This window comes from Peromyscus eremicus, chromosome 5 (genome assembly GCF_949786415.1).
Source record: "Peromyscus eremicus chromosome 5, PerEre_H2_v1, whole genome shotgun sequence".
In the NCBI taxonomy this organism is placed as follows: Eukaryota; Metazoa; Chordata; class Mammalia; order Rodentia; family Cricetidae; genus Peromyscus; species Peromyscus eremicus.
Genome location: NC_081420.1, coordinates 67,737,459 through 67,762,732, shown reverse-complemented (window position 1 = coordinate 67,762,732; position 25,274 = coordinate 67,737,459). Strand labels below are relative to the sequence as shown.

Here is a 25,274-nt window from a genome sequence, read left to right as displayed (position 1 = left end):
TCTGTCTCTGTCTGTGTATGTGTGTGTGTGTGTGTGTGTGTGTGTGTGTGTGTGTGTGTGTGTGTGGTGTCCCCTTTTTCTTCCCTTTTTAAAGATAGAACAATTGAGACTGTCGTTTTTAGCTCCTTGATGGATAAAGATCACATCTATTTTACTCATCTGTCCCAGTACCTAGGACACCGCTGGGAATACAGCATGGATAAACCAAACTTTTAAAGAAATAGTAGCTTTATATTATTTTTCTGAAGGCTTGAAGATAGAACCAAGCTGATTCACTGCCTGTATTGTTCCTTCTTCCCTATGCTCAGCAGCAGCACTTCACCAAGAGCTGGGAATGCAGCTCAGTGGTAGAGTGTTTCCCTAGAGTGCACGAGGCCTTGGCTTTAACATGGGTGCCGGAGATCCGAACACAGGTCCCGGTGTTTGCACAGAGAGCACTTTACCCACTGAGCCATGTGTCTCAGCCTCTTCATATCTGTTTTCATGTTCATTGAATATATTTTCCCTGAGAAGTAGAGATCTTTTTAGAAAGATTTTCTTCAACCAGGACCTATCACTAATTTCACCTTTCCTCCCATATCATCTTAAAAAGCTGTGGAGAGACGGTCTTTTTACCTTTCTGTTTTCTAACCAGGGGAGCAGTGGCATTGTTCTTATCTTGCTTGTTCATGCATTTTCAACGGTAAGAGACTGCTGCCTTGTTTCCCATGAAATTTTTTCAGTGTCAAATGATCAGTCTAGGCCATCTTCCTTTTATCGAAACCTTAGAAAAGTTTTATTTTACAGCTGACCTCTTGATTTGCAGCCCAAATTTTAGCTTGTCTGAATAGACTGATTTTAATGATAATTATGACAATTTAAAAATTAAAAGAATATATAGTGGATTTTTGTAAGACATACTTGAGGCATGCAAAAAATATGCAGTGAAAGAACATATAGTACAAATGTGTAGACAGTGGGAGAAAGTGGAAAGAACCAGAGGGAATGAAATAGCACATGGGAATGAGATCATATATTTATTCACCGTGTGATAGGAGCATGCCATGAAGATGCTAGAAGTCAGATGTAAGCAGGCCAGTCAGTTCCGCAGCCACACTTTCAAAGGGAAACAAACCAGGTACTCAGAAGCACAAGCGACATTTATATGCGAAGACTGCTACTGTCATCTAGCACAAATAAGTAACAAGTTCAAAACATTATTTTAAGAAGGCAGCAGGAGGTTTTGCACAGTGCTTTAATGTCTTTCAAACTACAATGCTGAGACTATGCCAAGATATGTTTTTAGTAAAAAGCTATGCAGAAAAAGCATCTGACAAAGGATGAGAGGAGGTTCTTTAGAGGTCTGGTAGGGACAGAGAAAAGTTAATTCAGGAGACATTTTCATCTGTTCATGTTTGCATATTTTTAAAAACTAAACATCAGGGGCTGGGGCAATATCTCAGTGCTTCTGCTTGATAGAAAGTATGAGGACCTGAGTTCAAATCCTCAGAATGCATGTAAAGCTGGATGTGGTACTTCACTGTAATCAGAGCACTCCTACTGTGAGACAGGAGGCAGAGGCAGGATACCAAGAGGCTGGTATAAGCAGTGGCCAACAAAAAGAGACCTTGACTCAAGTATGTTAGAAAGTGAAGACCATATGCAAGGTTGTCCTCTGACATCCATATACAGGCTGTGGTGTGTGTGCACTGGCATTCACACATATATACATATACATTCATAGGTAAAACAAAGTCAATCCAAAGAAAGAATAAATTTGCATGATGCACTAAGATATTAAAAGAAGGAATAGAATCTAGTAGAGATACATTTTCTCACTGATCTATAAAAGATCTAGTAATCTGAGATTGGATAAAGGAAAATGAAAAAGGGTTAGGAGGAGAATGAAATAATCCAATATCAATTATTTGGAAATACAGTGGTTTTATTTTTTTTAAAGAAATAACCTGTGTGAAAGAAAGAAGGAAGTGAAAAGAGAAGAGACGGAGAGAAAGGGAAAGGGGGAGGGGCAGAAATGGGAGGAGTAAAGCCGGATTACACAGAAGAGAAGGGAAGGAAGAGGGCCAGTTTGAAAACACAGAGGTAAGTGGGGGAAATATCAATGAGCTAGACGGTTTCATTTCCAAGTTCTTAAGGCAAAACATTTGGTAGAAGTAGTTCAGAGTGAGCTAGATTTGCAAACACAACTAGAAATGCCAGAAGATGGAAAGGAAAAAATTCATCATTAGGGTCATGGAACCAAAAACACACTAAGACACCAAGTTTTGCTGAACTTGCTCAAATGAGATAGCAGCTGCCATGCTTCTCTCTCATCTTTTCATGCGGGAAATTGATATGTTGACCACAAAACCTGTGACTGCTTAAAAGTAAGCTAGCCACGATGGAGCACTTTCATGGGAACATGCCCAGGAATATGGATGCAATTATAAGCATACAGCTGACTCGAGTTCCTGTAACCCAACCGTGAGTAAAGTGGGGCTGTCAGTGAGAGCTTGGTTATCACTCTACTTCTCAAGTGCAGTGTTAGCGAATTCACAGACACCTAACTTAAACCAGACGCAGGGCAGGGGACTTCCCATGGACATGAATTTGAAAGCACACCTTAAGTATTTCCTGACCTGGTAAAATTACTAGAGGATAGTATTTAGATGATAATTTGAGGGGGAGACAAAGATTTATGGAGAAAGGTGTCATCATGAGTTATCAAAATATTAGCTGCAACCCCCACATCTAACAATACAAGCTTGATTAAATGATGACAGCATTGTACAGCCCTGTCAATACCTTAAAAATATTTAGACAAATTAAGCAATATTTCTTAAATACGGTCTATGAACTACTGTGTTTGAAGACCCCTTCCAGTGATCTCTCATTTCAAAACTACTTCCACAGTAATGACAGAATACAAGGGTAATTTATTATTTCTTATTATAACGGACTTTTTATTGGTTTTATTTTCACTAACAAGTGACTGTAATGGAGAGGTACCCTGACCATCTCGAAGCACTGCTCAGGGCCATGGTATGGAAATGTACATTGTTTTCTTACCACCACAAGCATGTGATAATTTTTAAGAAGACATCTTGATTTTAATAAAGCAGTAACAATTATTAATCATATTAACTCTTAACTCTTAGCTACATGCCTTGCTATGTTGTTGAAAATATGCATAATAGGCACGTGGAGGGGAAATATGCAAGTAAAGAATACAGGCATATGTTACATCTTGGGAAGGAATTATAAGATTGAGTTGCATGCTAAACTAACAACTTATTTTTGCAGAACAATGCTTATTTTGAAAGAATGACTGACAGAAAAAAAAATGTGAATTTTCCATGTAGTCAATTTGGCCTAAAACTCACAAGCATCTTCCTTTCTCAGATTCCTGAGTGCTGTAATTTAAAGTGCAGGACTATATCACTAGCTTTTCAGTAGATTTTTGATAAGCTACATCTTCTGAGGATATTTTTTTCTCATCTTTTCCCTCTATGAATGTGCTAATTTAAAGCTTCACATTGTTTAAAATTCAGTTCTCAGAAAATGCTGCTGTTTTTATATATACATCATATATTATACTGTACATTTTAATGCTTCTTTTGGTAGTATATAAGATATTGTTAAAGTAAATAAAATATAGTCTTAAGTATTTCTTAGTTTTAATTTCTACTATAGCAAATTTTGGTAGATATAAACCACGTTATATGAAAGCTCTTGGGAGTCCTCAATAACATTCGAAAGTGCAAAAACTCTATCTTAAAAAAAAAATCAAGAATGGGCAAAATAGAAAAAACAGAAGAAGTTCATATTTACTGATTCTTATTTAGAGGTGACAGGTGTGTATAAAGCTCAGAAGACACATCATGATGTTAGTATCATGAGGGGAAGATTATGTAAATGTAAAACTTTTTCTTGCCTTTGGTGTTGGTTCCTAAGTATGATTCCCAGGGTGGTTGTGAACCAGAATCTCTGAGTCGGGTGATGTTAGTAGAGCTCAGAAAGGGTCCCACAGTTGTTCTTGTATATGAGCTCCACAGCATTTAAACAGCAGATAAAATCTCACTGTTCATGATCGATGTCCCCATTTCCCCCAACCCGCTCCCATAATTCTCCCTTTATCATGTCTTCTCAAGCTACCTGCTAACCCTGCTGCACTGCTTAGTTTACAAATATATTAGAAATCCCAGACTCCCCAGTTTGTTTTCAATGCCCTCCTCATTGGCTGGAAACATTGCCAACTTCAGAGTCTGACTGATGGCTTCTGTACTTTATTTTGTATTTGTTATTTACCCTACTATCAGGCCCTACAGTATCTTCTCTTCTTAACATACACTGGTTTTCCCAGCTGTACTGCTCTCCATGAAATTTAACCTTAATTTCCTTTCTGACCTCTCATTGACAGTCAGTCTCTTTGGTTGACAAGTTGCCTTGTTTGTGACTGTCATTAGTTATTTATTACCTAGAGGTTTTTTTCCAATTGTTTAGACAATGAAAAGACAACAACTTATATAAGAAATTTTAAGAAAAATTGGACATTGTGGCATTTGTTTTCTTATATACAACTTCAAGATTAACTTCCCATGGTCAGAGGCCTTTTTAGTTTGTGTGGAAAAGAACACATTAATCAACTATCTGCTATAAACTCAGGGAGCAGTTTACATGTAGCTTCTGTTTCATTAATCTTTGTTTCATTATAGGATAATAGAAAACCAACAGTAAATGTTTGGAGCTGGTGATGTGACAGCAGTAAAGTTATGGCCTTAACATGTAACACACACACACACACACACACACACACACACACAGAGAGAGAGAGAGAGAGAGAGAGAGAGAGAGAGAGAGAGAGAGGTGTTTATAAATACCATCCAAAAAGTTGAAGAAAGCCCATTAGTTAGTAGGCTAAATAAAATATAGCGTTAAAGAGGAGTTTAAATGTAGTTACCTACATGGGTGGATAATGGCGCCCCTGGAAGGCAAGGGTCACTAAATGTAAGCTGCAGTGGAAGGCACTGGATCTCTCCCTAGTGGTAATGGAGGCTCCAGAATTCTCTCAAGCAAACCAGGGAATTGCCATTGCTCTTGGTTCTGCATCATGACTACATTATAAGGTCCTGTTGCTGAAGACAGCATACACTTTAGCTGTGGGACATGCAGAAATCAATCTCAGACAAAGTGGGAAACTTCCTTCCTGGTGATTAGCTTCCACAGTACTGGACGGTACAGTGCAGGATGCTACACCAATTGTCTCACAGCACCGGACTCTGAACTTTAGAATAAGTGTGTCCCCTTGCACAATAGTGGCGTGGCTGTTCTGGGCCAGCTAAGTACTTTTTGACTCAATTTGAGCACTGTTTCATAAAAGTTAAAGAAAGAAAAGAAAAAGAAAACAACAACAACAACAAAAAAAAACAAAAACAAAAAACCCCACACAGTTGGAGGAGTCATAGATTCTGGAATACTACTCACTTTCATTAATTTGCTCTAGGATCATGGTCAAATTGTCTCAGATACATGCACACAGACACACAGACACAGACACACACACACACACACACACACACACACACACACACACACACACACATACATCGGGCTGTTTCAGCCATGGGCAGAAAAGCTTTTTTTTTAGTGAGCAACAGTAAATGCATAGGAGCATAATTAGATGAAGTCTAGAGAAAAAGAGACTGAGTGCTCAGCCTTAAATGGGACATCTTCCTCAAACCCCTGCTCCCTGCCATGGCTGGGGCACATCACAAAGGAGGTAGAAAGACCTAATTGGAAGAGTGCTGTGAAATGCTGTCTTCTAGACACGATGTGGCTGTTGCACTTATCATCTCACAACACCTTGGGTTATCTGCAGAAGACCTGAAGAAGATCAAGTTGAGCAAAATTCTTGCATAAATGGTGGAAGCGCTCTCTAGGCCTGGTGCTTTCTGAGGCACTATTCTAAGTTGATGGCTGCTGAAGGAGAGAAACGCATTCTTTCTGAGGTTGTGGCTTCTGGTCGGTTTGCTAGGCTTCATTGATGATCCCCTGACCTGATATGGGCATCAGTAATTGGACACAGTGTTTTTTAAAGGTCATGAAGACATGTTGGAGGAGATGAAGAGAAATGGGAGAGTTGGAGGGGGAGATATTGGAGTTGAATATGATCATATTTCATTAGATATCTGTATGGAATTCTCAAAAACAAAGAAAAATATAATTTAAAAAAGACATTATTCAAATAAAAGGAGAGACATATTCCATTTATCTCATATTTCTACTAATATTTTGTGTTTCCATTTCATTTTTCTGATGATTGTTTGTCTTATAAAGACATGAACCTATGATAGTTTGGAAATTAAAACCAAATCCTAGCTGGTCCTTCTGCACACACAGTTTGAGCAGCTCTATTTTGTAGCACGTGTTGTCAAATAGTGTGGTCATTGTCCCGGCTGACTTCTTCTCTTCATTCAGCTTTTTGCTAGCTACCTATTCTGCAAATACTTCTCCCTCCCCTTCTTTTGATATCTTGAAGTCCCACACTTGTAGAAGACCATTTACTGTGTTGCTTTCTGTCATCAGAATGAAGTGTTTTTCCCTGTAAATTGTTGAGTATGAAAATGCACTGTAATGTCCTTATTGAATTTTTTAGTCATACAATCTGTTTGATTGAAAACTGATTGCAATGTTGAAGTTAATTATCAGCCTCTGTGATTTCCCTCAGCAATTACTCAGGAACTTCTTTCTTTGAAAAGTTTGCAGACAATTAACTTTAAGTTGACAACTATAAGTAAGGGATCTGTTGAGAAAATCAGTTTCATTTTAATTCTGAATATCCTCAAATTCCTTTAAAAGTATGTCAGTTTAAATTTATTAATGTATTTAGTTAGAATGTCCCTGTATCTATATCTAATTTCAGTTTGTAACACTTACTAGAAAAAAATGAAAAAAATAAAGTAGCATTTATTTATAGTTATTTTGAAACTATTACTTTATAAGAAACATAGAGGAGTCATAGACAGAGCAGTACACAGTTAGCAATCTATGTAGATTGCTCTAAATTGATCTGTGCACGTATAATTCCCAGTTAATTGTAGCTGTTTCTTTTCCCATCTGACCTGTGAATTCCTCACACTGATCATCCGTGTAATTTCTGTTATTAGACAGGTCCTGTTTTCCTGAGATGCTCTCCTTTGTCATCTCACCTTCTGTGATGTCACCTCCTCACCAAATTCTTAGTCAACCTTCCTGTCATATTGCCATCCCCTTCAGAGCACTATGCCTTCCTATGCCTTTTCAGTGCATCCTAGGAAATAGCTCTATGCAGTACTGGGATTGTTTGATTTACATATACCTCCCTCACTAGCGTATAAACTGTTACTTACTTATTTAATTTGGGTGTGTATAGTGTTTGTGAATAGTGTGTGCATGCCATGCATAGTGCTTGTGTGTATGTGTGTGTGTGTGTGTGTGTGTGTGTGTGTGTATGTGTGTATGCAGGGGACACAAGAACTTGTCAATATCCTCTGTTGCCCTCTGCTTGCTTGCTTGATCTATCTATCTATCTATCTATCTATCTATCTATCTATCTATCTATCTATCTATCTATTTATTTTTGATAGGATCTCTCACGGAAGCTAAAGCACACGTTTTTGGCTACGCTGGCTTACCAGCACACTCCTTGAATCTGTCTTTTCCCACCAGGCTGAAAATTCTAAGCCTAAGTTGCCAAGACTACCTTTCTTTAACTGATAAAAATTTAAATTCAGGTTCTCATGCTTACATGGCAAGTGCTTCTAACCACTGATCTCCCCAGGCCTATTATTTGTTTTTATATTCTCAGCTTAAACTTATATTAGGTCCATAGTAAATGGTTGCTAATAGTACATGAAAGAATATTCCAGGCCGGGTGGTGGTGGCGCACGCCTTTAATCCCAGCACTCAGGAGGCAGAGCCAGGTGGATCTCTGTGAGTTCGAGGCCGGCCTGGGCCACCAAGTGAGTTCCAGGAAAAGGCGCAAAGCTACACAGAGAAGAAACCCTGTCTCGAAAAACCAAAAAAAAAAAAAAAAGAATATTCTGAGAGTTATGATTTTGTGATTCTTCCTCCCCACAATGATGAAAGGAAGCTGACCTCAGAAGGGCTGTTGTCTTTCTATCCTTTGATTCATCAGTGTGATTGAAATTCTAACCCAGAAAACAGACTGCTGACATTGTAGGAGTGTCTCCAAGGATGCTTCTCAAGAGAAATCATGTGAATGAAAATTTGCAAGACAAAAATAAGTCCATTGGAAGGATAACAAAGTAGTTACTGAGAAAAAATAAAAAAACTCAGCCTTCCTACTCTACTTTCTAGTGACATAAATAAATCTCAGTTAAATTCTGATGTCTACTCAAGGGTACTGGATGTACTCGCTACACATAATAGTAATGCCGTGTGCTGTACTACTGACAAAATAGCTCATTTGTCCTCTCTGCCTTCCTGAGTCTCATTACTTAATAGGAGTGTTTCTGATTCTTTTATAGCACATTTGTCTACCCCAATTGCTTGGTCAGGAGGAAACAAATGCAACCTAGAAATATGACAGGCTCTAAGACACCATCTTTCTTACATGGAAGACTTACAGTGACAAACAGAAGACAGTCAAAAGCGCTGAAAAATGAATCCTGTCCAGGGACTACCTCTACCCAACAGATATCATAATCATGCTTAGTTATCTTTAGAATGACTGATTAGAATATAGAGCTACTAAACCGTAAAATGGTTTTCATATTTTATCACAAATACTTACTTGTCTTTCTGTAATCATACCCAATAATAATACATTAGTTAACAGTTTTAGATCCTTAACAACAATATACTAACATGTGTACATACTGTGAAGCTTGGTTTATTCTATACTGATATCAGACTGATTTTATATAGTTCAATAATATCTTAAATGATTGGAGAATTGTTTAAACAAATGTGAGATAGGGAGTTAAAATGAGAAGTCATTTTGAAATCACATAAAAATTCTATTTTTTTATAAATATGTCTTATATTCTTGAAACAACTTCATTATAAAATCTTTTAGAAATGATGTTTTGATCTAAGAAAAACAAAACAAGGATGATATTTTTATAAATTTTTATAAGTTTTCAGGTGCCAGTGTAACTTCAGGGCAAAATCTGTCACACATATGACCATCCAAATTAAATAGTTTAGTATGAAGACTGTATTACTCTCACCAACACAAATCATTAGGAAAGCAGGAGCTTTCCTAAAATGCCGAGATTTTTTGTTGCTTGCTTTTTTTCATAGATTATGAATATTTAGACTTATAATTTTTGACACTCTCTCCATTAAAATTCTAGTATTTACAAATCCAATCAAGGATTGAATCTGAAGCCCACCAATGACCACAGGAATGGCTAGGCCAAAGGCCACACAGGTAAACATCAGCTGGCATTCCTTTAGATGTCCTTTTGACTTCTACAGAATAAAATCAAAATCAGCCAAGTTTAAAGAAAATTCTTCAGGAATACAAAGATATCCAAGCCTTTTTAATCATCTGCCGAAATTATTAGATGAATAAGTTACAGAGAAAGTTTAGTATTTATAATATAAAATCTGAGCTCCAATACCTGAGGATAGACAGGATGGAAAATTAGATATAATAAACATTTGATAGGATGAATACCTTTGCCATTTGTTGGGCTTAGAGGTATAAATATAAGTGCGTGGAGGATTCAGCTATTAAGATGGTTGGTATCCATTATAGGAGACAAAGAAATAAGTTAATGAGTCAAATAAAATCATGCTCCAGGACAGTGGTTCCTTTTTCTCATGGTGCCCTGGGAATGATGGCAGAAGATACTACTTTTGGATTTGGCCTTGATGAAAGTGTTCATTTTTCATCTTTTATTTTTACATTGAAGAAATAATTAAATAAAAGCTTTCTGAAAATTTTTTCTTTGTCCCAGCATATAAGGAAATTTATTCTATCTTCATTTTTGATCAATAAGTCCATTGTGCTCACAACTCATCCTATGTCTTGGTCTTATAAAGGCCATAGAGCCCAGGTCACAAGATTTCAATGTTGCATGATATTTGATTATGCTGTGTAAAGATATGCCACAGTGATTGGTTTAATAAAAAGCTGAATGACCAATAATTAGGCAGGATTTCCCAGCACAGAAGGCACTGGGAAGAAGATGGGTAGATTCGCCAGGAGACAAGGAGGAAGGACGACATGTAGGAGATGAGGTAATAAGCCATGAGCCATGTGGCAGCATGCAAATGTATAGAAATGGGTTAATTTAAGTTATAAAAGCTAGTTAAAAATGAACATAAGCTATCCACTGAACTTCTATAATTAATAAGAAATCTCCATGTGGTTATTTGGGAGCTGGCAGACAGGAGAGAAAAATCTGTCTACACTTCAATGTTTTTGTTTCGTTTTGTTTTTTGGCAATTCTTCATGCCCTAACTATATATATTTTTTTGCCTTAACCATTTTTAGTGAAATATTTGCCTTGTGTTAAGCAAGATGCGAGACAATTAAACATTGTTCTCCCTACTTTTTTTCTCCCAGAATTTTGTCAGCCAACAGAACTAAAACAATTGAGTGCTTATAGGAAAATTTTCCAGGTATCTTAATTAATCCTAATCTATATGTTATGTTACTTTTTAAGTTTTTAAACAGAACACAACTCCTTCAGGGACTCACAAAACAAAGTTAAAAGTAGGACAATACTGTGTTGAATAAAAGGCACCTTAAAAGTTGAAAGGATTAATGCAGCTCCATGTCAACCAGGGAATACTTAGGCCCCCAAAGGGCTAAGCTTAATATCTGATTTAAACTAGGCAATTTCAAAGTCAGAAGAGAACTTTAAAATGATTTAATTCACTTTGCAGCTGTTGTAACACCAGTTCCATAAAGGAGTAATTTAAGCAGCACAAACACTGTAACTGTATGATTCCATTTCACACTAAAGTATACTACAAAATGTTGTAAGCTGAATATCAATTCTATGATCTTATAAATATTTTCGTTCAAGAGATGACTAAGTAAAAAATAATATTAACTCTACTAGAAAAAAATACTAAAAATATGCAACAGTAGCCTACATTTTGAGGATATCTTATACATGGTAGGCTAGTCCAACTTCATCATTTAACATATAAGAAAATGCCAAATATCAAAGTAGTTTATTTCTCTATTGCCCAAGCCCTCTTTCTTCCTGGTTTAGGAACGATGTCACCAGCACTGCCAGTCATACTGTCACCAAAGTCTGATTCTCTGCAATCTGCTTTAATTCTTATTTGTTGTCCCCTCACATCCTGTATTATATAAACCCCTGCTTCTTAAAGTCAAGTCCTCACTTTGTCTCACCTGAACTCAGGAACAGAGTTTTGTCCCTTGACTGCTGGGCCTCTTTTTAGTCTCTTCCACCTATTCTCACCTGTTCTTTTGGTTTTGTTTTTTAAACATAGACATGATTCATTTGCTTAATACACTTTCCTGAATTGTATTAGGTAGAGTCCTAGTGGGAAATGGCTGACATACTCAAATTGAAAAATAGAAATTTGTTTGGTAAAACATTGCTTACACAAATGGTGTGATCAGAATACAGAGAAACTGTAAGGGATGGTACAGAATGCTGGGCTAGGAACATTAGGTTTGTCACCACTTAAGAAAGGAGGAGGAAGAGTAAAGGGCCATTGAAAGTCAGATACAACAGTGGTGGTATGTGGGGAAGAGGGCTGCCTGCATAACTATCAGATTACAAATACCTAACCCTCCTCTCATTCTTCCCCTCAAATGCTCCCATTAACTCCATACAATGTAATTATTGCAGGTGACAGGGGTGAAATCTCCTTAGTGAAATCTATTGGGGTCAGCCTTTAAACACACACACACACACACACACACACACACACACACACACACACACACAAATTAATTAATTAATTAATTAAAAGTCTACCCCATTTGGCAGTAGAGAGTAGACCTCTTAGAACAGACAGAAGATAGCATCTTTTTTTTTTTTTTAAGAACAAAGTAAATTGGACTCTCTTTAGTAGGCGTTCGAGCCCTTTAATGTCTCTGCCACACACATTTTAAAGAGTAATTTATTCAGTTACCTTCCCCATATGCTACAATCCATTGTGCCATTTTTGAGCCCACAAGTTTCCATATTTTCTTGTCTTTTTTTGAACAACATGATTTTTTCTTCCTTCAAATTCAGCACAAATGCTACCTCCTCTTTATAGCCCTCTTCGTGCATTTGAGTTGCCAGCTCCCCAGATTGCACCACCTTCAACTCATACATCAAGATTTGCCTTGGGTACCTCTCTCTCTAGTGTAAACAGGGTGTAAAATAAGAACATCTTATGAGCTGTGAGAATATGCTTTCTTTCCTTTGGAGTGTCTATTTTATATCTTTTCTACCATTGTACAACAATTAAAAAAAAAGCTAGAGTTAGAATTAAGGGAAAAGGAACAGGATGCTTAAGTATCCTCTTTAAGTAGGGATTAGTAAAAAGAATAGGGAGACTAGGAAAATAGCATTTATAGCCCAATCCTATTTTTAAAAACCCTGTTCTCCTGTAGAAAATCAACACTGAGCAGGCGTGTCTGAGAATGACCAAGACATGCACAGGGCCCTGAGATTTGGCAGTTTGTTTTTCCTGCCCTCACGATGTGAGAATGAGCTTTGTGTCTTATAGATGAGGACTGTTGGAGAGTGCAAAGGTTTCTTGAGCCTTATACCCCACCCTGGTCACTGTGTTAGTGGCTTCTAGTTGCTAAGGATAAGTGTTCCTTTATGTGACCTGCATAGGCTCACAGGAGACTCTGGCTACCAAAGCTGCTGAATGCCTTGAGGAAGTGAATAAGTGAGGTTTTGGTTTTTGCTTAGAATAAATATTCATTGCTGGGTTCAGATTAGGCCTATCAGGGGATTCAAACTTAAATGGCGCTAAATTTGTGCATTCAAAGATTCACGTTAGTATACAAAGTGTTTGCATGAGGAATGGGTATGACAAAGAAAGTTTAATATGATAGGAGTAGATGTTTTATTTTAGAACCTGTACCATTCATTCAAGAATCTCAAGGAACTCTCTGTATCACTGATAGGCTGATAGGCAAATATATCTGGTCTGTGATAGGGCATCCTGAACATCCCTGTCTGTTTTTTCTTACATGAAATCTTCACCATTCTTTCTCCCCGTGTTACTCTTGGAGGATTTTAGTCTGTATTTTATCATAACGCTCAACAGAATAAAATAAGTGCCCTTCATGGTTGAGCAATCTCTCCATCCCTGAGAACTCTTCATAAATGTTTGTGCATTTGAGTTATAAGACTGGTCTAAGATCACATTCCTAAAAGCAACATCATTGCTACTCAGTGATCATTCTGCTGTTGTTCATGCTGTTATATGCTGAACGTTTTAAGCCTTCTAATTTATATGCTGAAGTTGTTGTTTTTAAATTGATAGGATTAGGAAGTAATTAGGTTTATGTGAGGTCAAAAGAGTTGAACCTCCTTAAATTAAGGGATTAGAGTCCTTTTATAAGAGGAAGAAACACTTGACTTTCTACTGTAGGTCCTGTGAGGACACAGGAAGTTGGTGGCCATCTGCAAGGAAGACAGAATAGGTCTCATGGGAATCTACTACACTTTGATCTTGGACTCCCAAGACTCCAGTTTGAGTTAATTATAATCCTGTGAATGTTTTAAGAAATATTTTATATCTAAACTTTGTAGCAATTTTCATGGACTTATTTATTTCCCTGTATATGTAAATGAAATATGTTTCTTTATTTTTTAATTTTGTTCTAAATTAATATAATTTTGTTACTAAATTAATACAGTATTTGTGGGTTATATACCCTGAGGTGGGATAATAAACTTTTTTTAACCAAATTTTCCCCAACCAAAGACAATACAGTCACAAACAGAAAAAGAGTAGATACAACCTGGCTATAGCTAAAGAAAGCACCAGCCGCCCTCTGTGTACATGTACTTTTTGACCTTGATCTATCAGTACAGATTTGATACCACCATCTACTTTCTCTTAATGTGAGCCACTTTTTAATTATTTCAGCAGTCGGTTTTCTCTTTCCAACATGTATTTGGGGATCAAATTTAACACAGGTTTGTGTACCTGCTGGGACATCTTACCTGCCTCTATGAATAACTACTGAAGGCCCTGTGAATACCTTCTTGCCCATTCTCACCACCATGGGACCCTGGCTGCTCTGTAGGGCATATATGTATTATTGGTATGCTCCACATCTTAACCATATGTGATTTGATCAGACATGGGGACCTACTCAAGATGGCTAAGTAGAAGCTTTTCATTTGGAATGCATACTTTGAAGCAGTAAAAAAAAAAAAAAAAAAAAAAAAAAAAAAAAAAAAAAAAAAGATTTCATCTCTTTCCATGTCTGGGGAGAAAACAAATAGTGGACAGTTTTGTTATTGGACAGAGAATAGAATATATCTAGAGATTCAATCACAAAGCTAGCAAGCAAAGAGAGGCAGAAATGAGAGGCAATGAGGAGTTCTCTTTGTTCCCAGTTTTGCTGAGGCTCCACCTCATTTATTTTTATCCTTGAACTCCAGCAAACACCCTGGCTCTTATACTAAATTCTTCATTTTGATTAAGATAGCTAGTTCTGTTTTCTTTTCCCTGCAATCAAAATGGCAAGTAGCTAATACAAAGGTCATGGAACCTATAACACATTCCAGGAAATGAAATCTCTAACAGCAACTTTAAGAGTCTTTCCCTGTCCTTAACATTGTCTGAGCACAGAGTCTCCATAATATATTTTAAAAGAAACTAATTAAATTTTTCTTTCAAGTGACTGAAGGGTCTCTTGTGCCATAGATTCTTTTTATAACATTTAATAAAAACCTTAAGTCAAGGATTACTTGTAGAGGGTGATATTTCCTTGCTTAAATTAATTTTTGTGTACATTGGATTTTGGCATTGTTTTTGAGTAAGCCATTGTTATTTTGCTTAATCATCTCTTGGCCAAATATTTTATATAACTTCAGGCCAAAACAGCTTGTGAAATTCCATAGCAATATTTTTTTTTATTGGATCTAAGTAATTTTTTTGGTTGTGGTACTACCCAATAAAGCATAAATAATTATCTATTATCACATATTAGGTACCAATTATGCATGCAATGTTATCTGCTATGACATAAAGACATGCATTAATATGGAAATAGCTGTTACAAAACCATGTAATAAGTTCTGTAACAGCATTGGTGAGGACATTTTGAGTGACTCATATTGACAAGATGGAAGAACATATTGGCATGATATCAAAACCAAATAGGATTGAATAGCTTGCCTCTGGCACTGCTCTCAAACCCACCACATGGGCTAGGATGACTCGACAGTGAGCTGAGAGATCTGCCTGGCTCTGATTCTCCAGCTCTAGAATCGCAAAGACTGTCAGCCACACTAGGGTCTTTAATGTAAATTCTGGGAAACAAGCTCAGGTGCTACAGCTTATGTGGTGAACATGCTTCTGAGTGAGTTATTTCTCTACACTTCAGCACTCTCCTTATATTTTAAGTTAATATCTAGATTTAAAAACTTTTGTAAGTTTAATACATAAAATATTTGATATTATGGAGGTTCCTTAAAAATAATTCCATGAGGACCTGGCGCCGTGTCTCAGTTGGTAAAGTGCCTACCATGCAAACATGTAAAAAACTGAGTTCAAATCCCCAATACCCACAAAAAAGATGGATGGAAGACAGATGGATTCCTAACGCTTTTTGGATAGCCACCTTAGTTGAATTTATGAGATCCAGGATAAGTGAGAGACCATGTCTCAAAAGATAAGGTATTGTGGGGCAGATCTTCAATCCAATCAGAAACTAATCAGTTCATGCAACTATTCATCCAATGAGCTAATCTTGATCGGGCAGTTGTTATGGCAACTTTAATGGTTCAAGGCTAGGTAAGGCTATTGAATACTTTGCTTTCTTCCTTAGGAGTGTTGTGCATAGTGCCTTCTGGCATTATAAAAGTTAACAAGCAAGGATGAAGCTTCCAGGTCAGTTCCAGCTTGATTTCTTTATTTCCTATGACTCAAGTATATGGTGTCTTTGATAATAAAATCTTAATAACAATTTCTGGCGGGTAGTCTAGAGCAACTGCAATAGCTTGTATTTATTGGGGTTCATTGAGACCATATTGACTAGCAACTTGAAGGGAGTCAACCCTTACCTGGAAATGTATTTCTATTTCCTGATAGCCTATGACATCAGGGATAGGCATCATCAACCTCATATATGGTAATTAAGATAGAATACTGTTAACTGGGTCTCAAACCCTTGATTGTGTAGGTCATAGGCCCTAGAGAAGAGTCTACTACCATTGCTCTGGTAAAGAGACACAGTATCAAACTGCCCCTAAACTTCCCTAAATACCCATCCTTTAACTCTAGATGAGTGCAGCTCTCAGTCCTCATCAGAGAAGTTTCTTTTTGTATGAGATGGTGATTAATACAGAGACACACAACTAGTAAATGTGAAGAGAATAAGAGACCATAGAGTAACCAGTTGGTCATCTATATCCTATTCCCCCACCCCCAAGGATTCAGGAGTCATCTTAGAAGAGCGACTGAAAGATTGAAAGAGCTGAGGGTAGTAGGTGACTGCTGTGAAAGTCTTCTCCAGACACGGCATGTCCTTGCACATGTGACTCACAGCAGCTGTGACTGAAAGGACTAGATCTGTGCATGATCAAGCCAGTCCGAAGTCTGGGATGGGTAAAGGAGGGATTGCCAAAGCCAAGTTCTTCCCCTCACTGAAAAACTGCTGGCCATTGATGACCCCTGGAGGAGACAGTCTGTTTTCCTTGGGTGTTGTCCCTGATAGGCTGCCCATGTCATAGTGGGTGGCTCTACACAATACTTACACTGGCAACACTGGATTAGTTCAGTAGATTTTAAAAAAGAATACACAAAATTGTGTAGGAAAAGCGGTACTGCTGTATGAGAGGAGTTGAAAGGAGGGCAATGGGAGGTGGATGTTATTTTTAAAAACACATTATATTCATGTATGAAATTTTTAAACAATAAATTTTAAAAGTAAGTGCAGAGTTGTCAAAGAAGACATCTGACATGGAACTATGGCTTCTCTACATATGTGGCCATATATGCAAGGCACACCTACACACCCACGTGAACAGATACATATAGTACACACACAAATAGCAATTTCATGAAATAGCAAAAAACACCAAACTAGTTAAAATTATAGAAATTATAAGATCATCTGGCCTACGTAAAAGTACTGTCCTGTCTTGTAGCCAGGAAAGGAGAGATGGAGCACCTGAGTGAGTAAGGGAGAAAATAAAGGAGGAAGAGAAGGAAGGAGAAAGGAAATGAAGGGGAGAGAAGGGGTAGTGGGAGAGGAGGAGAGGGGGAGGAAGGCAAACATGAAGGGAGGAAGGGAGGGAGAGAACGAGAGGGGAAAACATTGGTAAAGATGTATTTTATTCTCCTCTTTCATCCTACCTTGTCTCAAATATTTTAAACAAATCATCTTGGGGGTTGGTGTCTCCATTTTCAGATCACCCTTCTTTGTGATCCCCCAGTGGGGGATTGCCTCATCTTCCTGATTTATTTTAATGATAGTTAAGATATATACAAGATAAAGGGGGGGGGGGTTGTTTGAGGAAAATGCATGAGAGTGGAGAAAAAGCATGCCAGATGCCTGTTACATCAGTTTTCTTCTGGAAGAGTTTATATGAAATGTGATCATCTGTAGACTGACTGCCCTGAAGCCATTTTGCTGCATTTTCATGAGAAATCTCCAGTAGAGAAAGTCCGTGGTTCCTCTGATTCAATACGGACTGGGTTAAACTAGTTCCTTTATAATTTTATGTGTGTTGGGGTGAGGGAGCCTGTGGTTAGAGGAAAACTGGAAGGAGTCAGTTTTCTCATTTCCCATGTGGCTTCCAGGGATCAAACTCAGGTCATCAGTGTTGGTGGCCAGCTCATTTCCCTACTGAGCCATGTCACTAGACTAACACTGGTTCCTTTGAGGACTCCGCCCTTCAGTGGGAGAGTAAGACCTTTGTTGGCCTCCAGTGTGGGCTGTTAAGTGGGTGGCTGAGATCACTAACAAACTGAGAATACTGTCTTGAATGGTTTGGGACTTGGTAGTAAAGTAGACTAAGAACTTTTAGGGTAAATATTGGAAACCAGAAATAGAAAACACCTAGAGAAGGAAGAGAATGGGGAGTTTGAAAAAACGCAGAAGGACTTGTTTGAAAGTTCTAGCAGGGAGTGTAGCTAGATATCTTCCAATATCCTTGATCAGAGAATAGTCCTGCTATATAAGAGAAGGTCATTCCCTTCAACTCAGTGCCCAGCCTCTAGAGGGGTGCACATGGAGCCCAAGTCAGCTGAACTAAGGAAAAGTGGAAATCTTTAAATTTCCTGGAAAATATTTTATTAAGCAAAGTAACACATGCTCAAAAAGACAAACACATGTCTTCTTTCTCATTTGAGGATTCTAGCTTCTCATTTTCATGTGTATTTTATTTATGTGGGCATGTGTGTGTGTAGATACCATGAAAACAAAGACTAGAAAGGGGCCTATGCCCATGATAGAGGGAAAGTGAGGCTTTCAGGGAGAAGTGGGAAGACAGAACACATGTGACATGAAAGTGGGAGGGGCAATATTAGGTAAGAAGGGTTTAAGAGTGATTGGTGGGGGGAAGGAGCTGGGAGAGGGGAGTGAGGGCCAACACAAACTAAAGAAACCTCCTACTTTGAAGATGATTAAAAAAAATAAAAGCAGAAAAAAAAACCACAAAAGAGTTGGGAAAGGACTGTACTCTAGAATGTACACAGTCCACTGTGTCACAAAGAAAGCCACAAAGAAAGGAACACTGAGTCAGATACCATGAATGTGCTCTTCTGTTATATTTGGCAATCTGATTGCTAAATCTTTCATTTCCTCCATCTTCTATTAACTGCCTTCCTTCTCAGCCCACTTCTCAGATCTTGGCCTATCATTACTCATCGTGGCCATAACTTGGTGTCCACTTGCAATGTTTAACACTTAATCAAATCCTCTTTGAGGCCCATAGCAACCATCATTTCTCCTTTCCTCACAACAGCCTTAATTCACATCTGACCCAGGCTTCTCCTCGGGGGTGGGGGGTGGGGTGGGGTGGTGAATTTTGGAGTTTTGAAACACCACCACACTCTTCTGTTAGGCTCGTTTTCATGCTGTAGGCAGAAGCAGAAGCTGGGTCTTATGAAAGTAACTACCCTATGGAAGGTGGGGAGGTATCCTCCTCTCCTGCATAAGGGGTTATTGTAAATCTGTTATTTTAGTATTTTGGTGGTGTTGCTTGTTGGTGGATTTTTCTCTGGCTACGGCCTCCATGATGATAATATTTAGAGTCCACCTATGTGCAGAAATGAATTTTTCATGAGTCCTTTTAAATACTAAATAACTTCTAACAAACACAGGGAAAATTAAAATAAGTTGGATGAGAAAATAGAAGACAGAAAATAGAAGCAGACTTTAACAAAGAATGGAGGTGAGGAGCAGCATAAGAAAAGGGGTGTGTGCAATTGAATGCCAAATAGTGATAAAAGGGAGGGAGTAAAAGACCCAAGTTCCGGTCACAGTAGCCATGTAAAATGTGATATTAATCCCTGCATGAAGTGGTTGGAAATTGGGGAGGTAGGCAGTCAAACTTGCCTGAACTGATAAGTTAAGCCCCAGATTCAGCGAGAGAGCCTGTCTTAATAAATTAGGTAGAGAACCATCGAGGAAAATATCCAATGTTTACTTCTGTCATTTATACACATGCACACACCACATGCATGTACATGTGCACTTACCCACATGAATACACACACACACACACACACACACACACACACACACACACACACGACACAAATAAACAGGAAAGAGAAAGAACAGGTGACTGTCACACTGTAGCATAGGGATACCAAAATATACTTGCAAATCTGTAAGTAGCCTCAGGTTATAGACTGTCTGACGTAATCAGGAGAAAGCGCAAATTTAGGATTTTGCTAAATAACATTAAGTTGATGTGTCCTGCAGTCAAGTTAGGGTGTCCCACCAGTTGTTTGATTAAATACTGATCTAGATGTTCCTGGGAAAGCATTGTTTAGATGTATTGAAAATGCAATGTCAATTGACTTTAAGTAAAGCAATTTACTTTAGGTAAAATAAAGGAACTTTTTTTTTTTTTAAACTTACTTACTCACTCACAATGTGGCTGGCCCTCAAAGACAGAGACTGAACTTTCTTAAGAAAGAAAAGAAATATCCCTTAAGACAACAACTTAGAAAGCCTGCCTGAGTTTCCTGCTTGATGGCTTATGCTGTGGATTTGGGATTCAAGGTTGCACCTTCAACTCAGACTTGGAATTCCAGTTTGTCAGCTTGCTCTACAGGTTTCTAGTTTGCTAGGCCAACACCCTACCCCATCACCACTCCCCCCCCCCCCCCCCCCGCCCCACATACCCAACTGGAGACTCTCAATTCATGTATGTATATATGTATTCCTACACACAACCAAGGGCTCACTTAGATTTATGAGTCTGCTTCTTCTTTTATGTTAAAAGCTCTTTTAAGTCCAAACTGCTTCTCATTCATATCTATCTACAAATACTGCCTAGTAATTTTTTAAGAACATAGAAAACAATTGAAAAAATGCTTCATGAATACAAATCGATTGATGGGAATAGATTTAAAATGTGTTTTTTTTTTGATAATGCACACCATAGTTTTATAACAGATTCCCCTTAATTTATGACATGAAGGTGAATATTTGCTAACCAATATGATTAGAGTTGGAAGCCTGAGAGGATTTCATTAATCAGGACACAGGAATAATTCAAGGAAATGGCTTGTCATCCATTGCTCTGTGACATATTGGTATCACATGTCTAAATGACCACTAACTCAGGCATTCAGAACAAGCTATGTCTCTTGAAAATGAGCCCTTACCTTGATGAGTTTGTGAAGTCAGCTCCACTTGCTATTTGTGTGACGTGTAGCTCATACCAGTGAAGGGAAGAGGTGTGATAGGTTGGAAACTCAAAGTATTCTTAATAGTTCTGTGCATTGTAAGAGGTTCTAAGTTAGGCATGGACCCAGCTTTTCGGGTCCAGCAGATCTCAGCCTCTGGCCTGTGTGCTGCTTTGGGGATGGGAGTATTGGCCTGGATTATAGATGCCAAGAGGCCAGCCTCTCTGTGCAAGCTAGAAAAGGGTCTCCCCTACAGATCTGAGACCTTCTCTGGTCACCACCAGGATACACTATAACCAGATCTTTACAGCCTAGAAGGATATTCTCTTTTCTTTCTTTTGTGCCATCAGAAAGGCTCCAATATAAGTAAAAAGTAAACTCTTGATTGGAAAGTAGTTACTGTTTCTACCCAGGAAAGAAGCCCCTAAACATGGAAACATAAAAATTCCTTGCACATGACAAAGGGTGAAAGGAAAGCATGAGAGAAGAAACGTTTCATGAAGTTTCCTGCTGTTCATGTCAGAGCCAGATGGATGACTTACCTCACTGGTCTTCTTCTGTTTGTAAGACAACACAAGATGGCCACTGCGATATGGGTCACAAGGAACCCAAATCCGATACCCAGCAGAGTCCATATGTCTGAAATTTCAAACCCAAGAAAAAGATAAACATGATTCAAAATATATTAAAGTTCCCAAGCTGTTTCTTCATGTATAATGTTACCTACAATTCCGTGTGTACATGAATCCTGCAGTAGAAGGGTTAGACCTGATGTGGCATCGATTTCCTGTCCATCCTTGTTTACATCTGGAAAAGAAAAACCATGTGAAAGTTGAAAACAAAACAAAAACAAAAAGGAGAAGACTACTTGAGCAGGATTGATTGTAAGCCCCTCCCCGAGGACCTCTAACTGCTGGACCCTTCCCCTACCCTGCAGAGCAAAAAATCCAATCTCTGGATATGAAATCCCACCAAACTCCACTCTGGAAAGCTCCACCCTGAAAAGTTCCACCCTCTTCCCAAGAAGCTCTACATAAGCCCTATATTGTGTTCAGTTTTCTACTGATGGAGCAGAGGCAGCCACCCTCCTGGTTTTTTCCCTCCCAATAAATCTCTTGTGTGTGGCTTGTTGTGCAGTGTAACTTTGTGGTATTCCTCAGCTTCCAGCTGCCAGGATAACTTTCCATCTGAGCTGCAATGCTTACATTGATGATGGTCAAGACATCTGGAGATACCAGGAATGTGAGAAAAGTGGCTAAGAAACCAAAATGTTAAGCCAAATTAAAACATTCCATTTTATTGTTTTTATTAATAAGATTTTGTTGTAATTTTCCCCTTGTGGATTTTGAAAAGTGGATCTTGGCTTCCACATATTTCACTTTTTGTTTGCAAATATTGACTCTTTTTTTTTTTCACCCACTAGTATCCATTCTCATTTTTATCTTATTTCTCATTTGTTTCAAATTCAAAAGTTCTTATACTGTGTGTCTGTCTTTATGTGTGCATGTCTGTACATGAGGATGGGGACCAGTAAATAAACATGGGTATCCCTATGGTTCCATCCACCTATTTCTGAGTTGGAGTCTCTCACTGGCCTGGAACTTGACAAATAAGCTCAGCTGGATGGCCAGGGGAATTCAGGATCCACCTGTCTCTGCCTCCTTAGGGCCAGGATTCTAAACATATCACCAAGCTCTATTTTTTTTAAAGATGGAGTTGAAGTATTATATGTAGGTTATCATGTTTGAAAGGTAAACACGTTATCACCCAAGCTCCTCCAGCCTTCATATTTTTGATAGTGAAGACATTGAGTTCTTTCAGATAATACAGCAATTCAAAGTATATAGATTAGCATTCATATAAATGAATACAAATGTTATTTCTCATCACAAACAGATGTTTCTTCAATCACTTAGATTCACAATTAATTTAGATTAATATCATCATATATACTTTAGCAAAAAATGTTCAGATCCCACCACACTTCTACTTTATTCAGGAATATAAATGGTAAAACTGGTCACACTGGAATAGATTATTTTCAGAACATCAGAATCTGGAAACAGATTGCCCTTCTAAGGGACATATTTGTTTGTGACATGGTCTCTCTCTATGTAGCACAGGCCGACCTGTAACTTATTATTTAGACCTTGCTGGCCTTGAACTCACAGAGACATACCTGTCTATGTCTCTCAAGCATTGGGATTAAAGGTCGGTGCCACCATGCCCAGGCAAACATTTTTATTTCTAAGTTATTTTTTTTCTGGTACAATGAATCCCCAAATGAGTGTGAAAGTAAATATCTATGTTCTTATTTAGCAGAAACGGTGTGACACAAACTAAGGTGATGTGGGCTGGATTTCCTTGAAGTTCACTGTTTGTGTTACAAAACAATTTTAAAATTAACTTTTGAATATGTATTTAAACCCATATATCAGAAGCATTGCTTATTGTGTTGGCTAGTTTTATGTCAACTTGGCACAAGCTAGAGTCATTGAAGAAGAGGGAACCTCAGTAGAGAAAATGCTTCCATAAGATTAGTCTGTAGGGCATTGATGAGAGGGTCCAGGCCACTGTGAGTGGGGCCACACCTGAGCTGGAGGTCCTTGGTTCTATATGAAAGCAGGCTGAGCAAGCCAGTAATCAGCACTCCTCCATGACCTCTGTCTCTGGGTTCCTGTCCTGTTTGGGTTCCTGTCCTGACTTCTGTTGATGATGAACAGTGACATGGAAGAGTAAGTCAAGTAAACTCTTTCTCCCCTAGTTGCTGTGGTCATGATGTTTTATTACAGCAACAGTAATCCTACTAGAACACTCTGTAAGCACATGTTTTCTTTTAAATTTGAAAAGTTGCATTAATTGAATTAAATTAAAAAGCCCCATTTACAGGTTCTAGAAAGTCATTAGAGTTTTCTCCTTTGTTAAGTTGCTATTCCTTTAAAAGAAACAATCAAACACAATTTGATAATTTTGAAGTTTCTAAAATTCAGATGAAAATAGACTTATTGAATTTGGAGTATTTAGTTTCTATTCTCATAATACTTAAGATTGTGAGTCTTTCATGTTTCCTTCTTGATCCCCATTCAACAATAGGAGTGCTACATGGCAATCTTTCACACATATGTGCTGGTGTGACTTATAGACACTTTCTGTCAATTCTGAGTTCATTGTATACTAACTGGGTTCCTTCACATTTTGAAAGTGCTATAATCCTCGTAACAGTACAAAACCTCTGCTTTAAGCAGATACCACATATTTGAATATGCCTACTGAGTTAAATTCTGTGGAAATAGCTGAGAACATCACTTTAAAAAATAATGGGGGAAAACCAAAGCATATGGAGAGATAGTATGGATGATTCTCATCTGCTGTCTGAACGTCTGTGTATCAGTTCATCATGTGTCTGTGTTTGTTGTCCATGTGCCTATATATTTAGATAGTGATATTTACATAAAACTTGGAGAAGTGAATGGGGAGGGGGAAAAAGGAGAAACATTTACAGGATTTGAGAAAAAATTCAGGATATTTAATGTGTTTTCATCTCTGTTTTTCAAAGGGAACCTCCTCTATGGAAAACACAGTGTTTGAAATAATTATGGCAATTTGATCCCTAGACTTCTGTAACTTTTCCATGGCAGGGTGGTCCTCTGCTTTTGAACCAGATTCTGAGGACAGCATCAATACCACGCCAGGATGGTATCTGCCCAGCCTTCCAGCAACAGCACTGAAATAAGTTTTTCTGTTGCCTCTCCAGGAGAACTGCAGTCAGGAAGTTAAAGAAGAATATTCCCTCTGTTCTAAATACAGCCAGTGGACTCATTTCCTCCAAGCTTACCATAAATCCCTATTAAATATCATGAAGATGTTTTTAAAAGAAAATACTAGTATCACTTTCATCATCATTTTTTATAGGAGTCTTTCTCATTACAGAGTCAGTAAGATTAGAATAACAAATGAAAAATGAAATAATGTCTAATACCCCAGGATAAAGACTGTTTGCAAATTTAGCAGTGTATGGGGTGATTATATACTTGTCAGAGGTAAAGGGTTGAGGCTTGTGTGAGAGAAATGAGGCAGGGAAAGAGGATGGGCTGTGGGACTGGAACCAGTGTGTTTTTTTTTTATATGGCTGAGCAACAAAGAAGAACCATCCAGACAGGGACAGTCTAGTCACAGAGATAGAATCTGGGTGTATGGTCCAGCAGCTTGGCAGGTTTAGAACTGTTGCATAATTGCCTAAGGCTAGA

At 38.1% G+C, this 25,274-nt stretch overlaps 1 protein-coding gene across 1 annotated transcript in view; it reads right to left on the bottom strand.

Moving 5' to 3' along the window:
* Malrd1 (MAM and LDL receptor class A domain containing 1) overlaps positions 1-25,274 on the bottom strand; it is a 609,872-nt gene that overhangs the window by 8,968 nt on the left and 575,630 nt on the right. Inside the window, exons 36-37 of the mRNA XM_059263620.1 lie at positions 21,755-21,834; positions 21,570-21,666 (exon numbers count right to left, since the gene is read on the bottom strand). Of these exons, the coding sequence (XP_059119603.1) occupies positions 21,570-21,666; positions 21,755-21,834 (177 nt within the window). The remainder of the gene's footprint in view (positions 1-21,569; positions 21,667-21,754; positions 21,835-25,274) is intronic.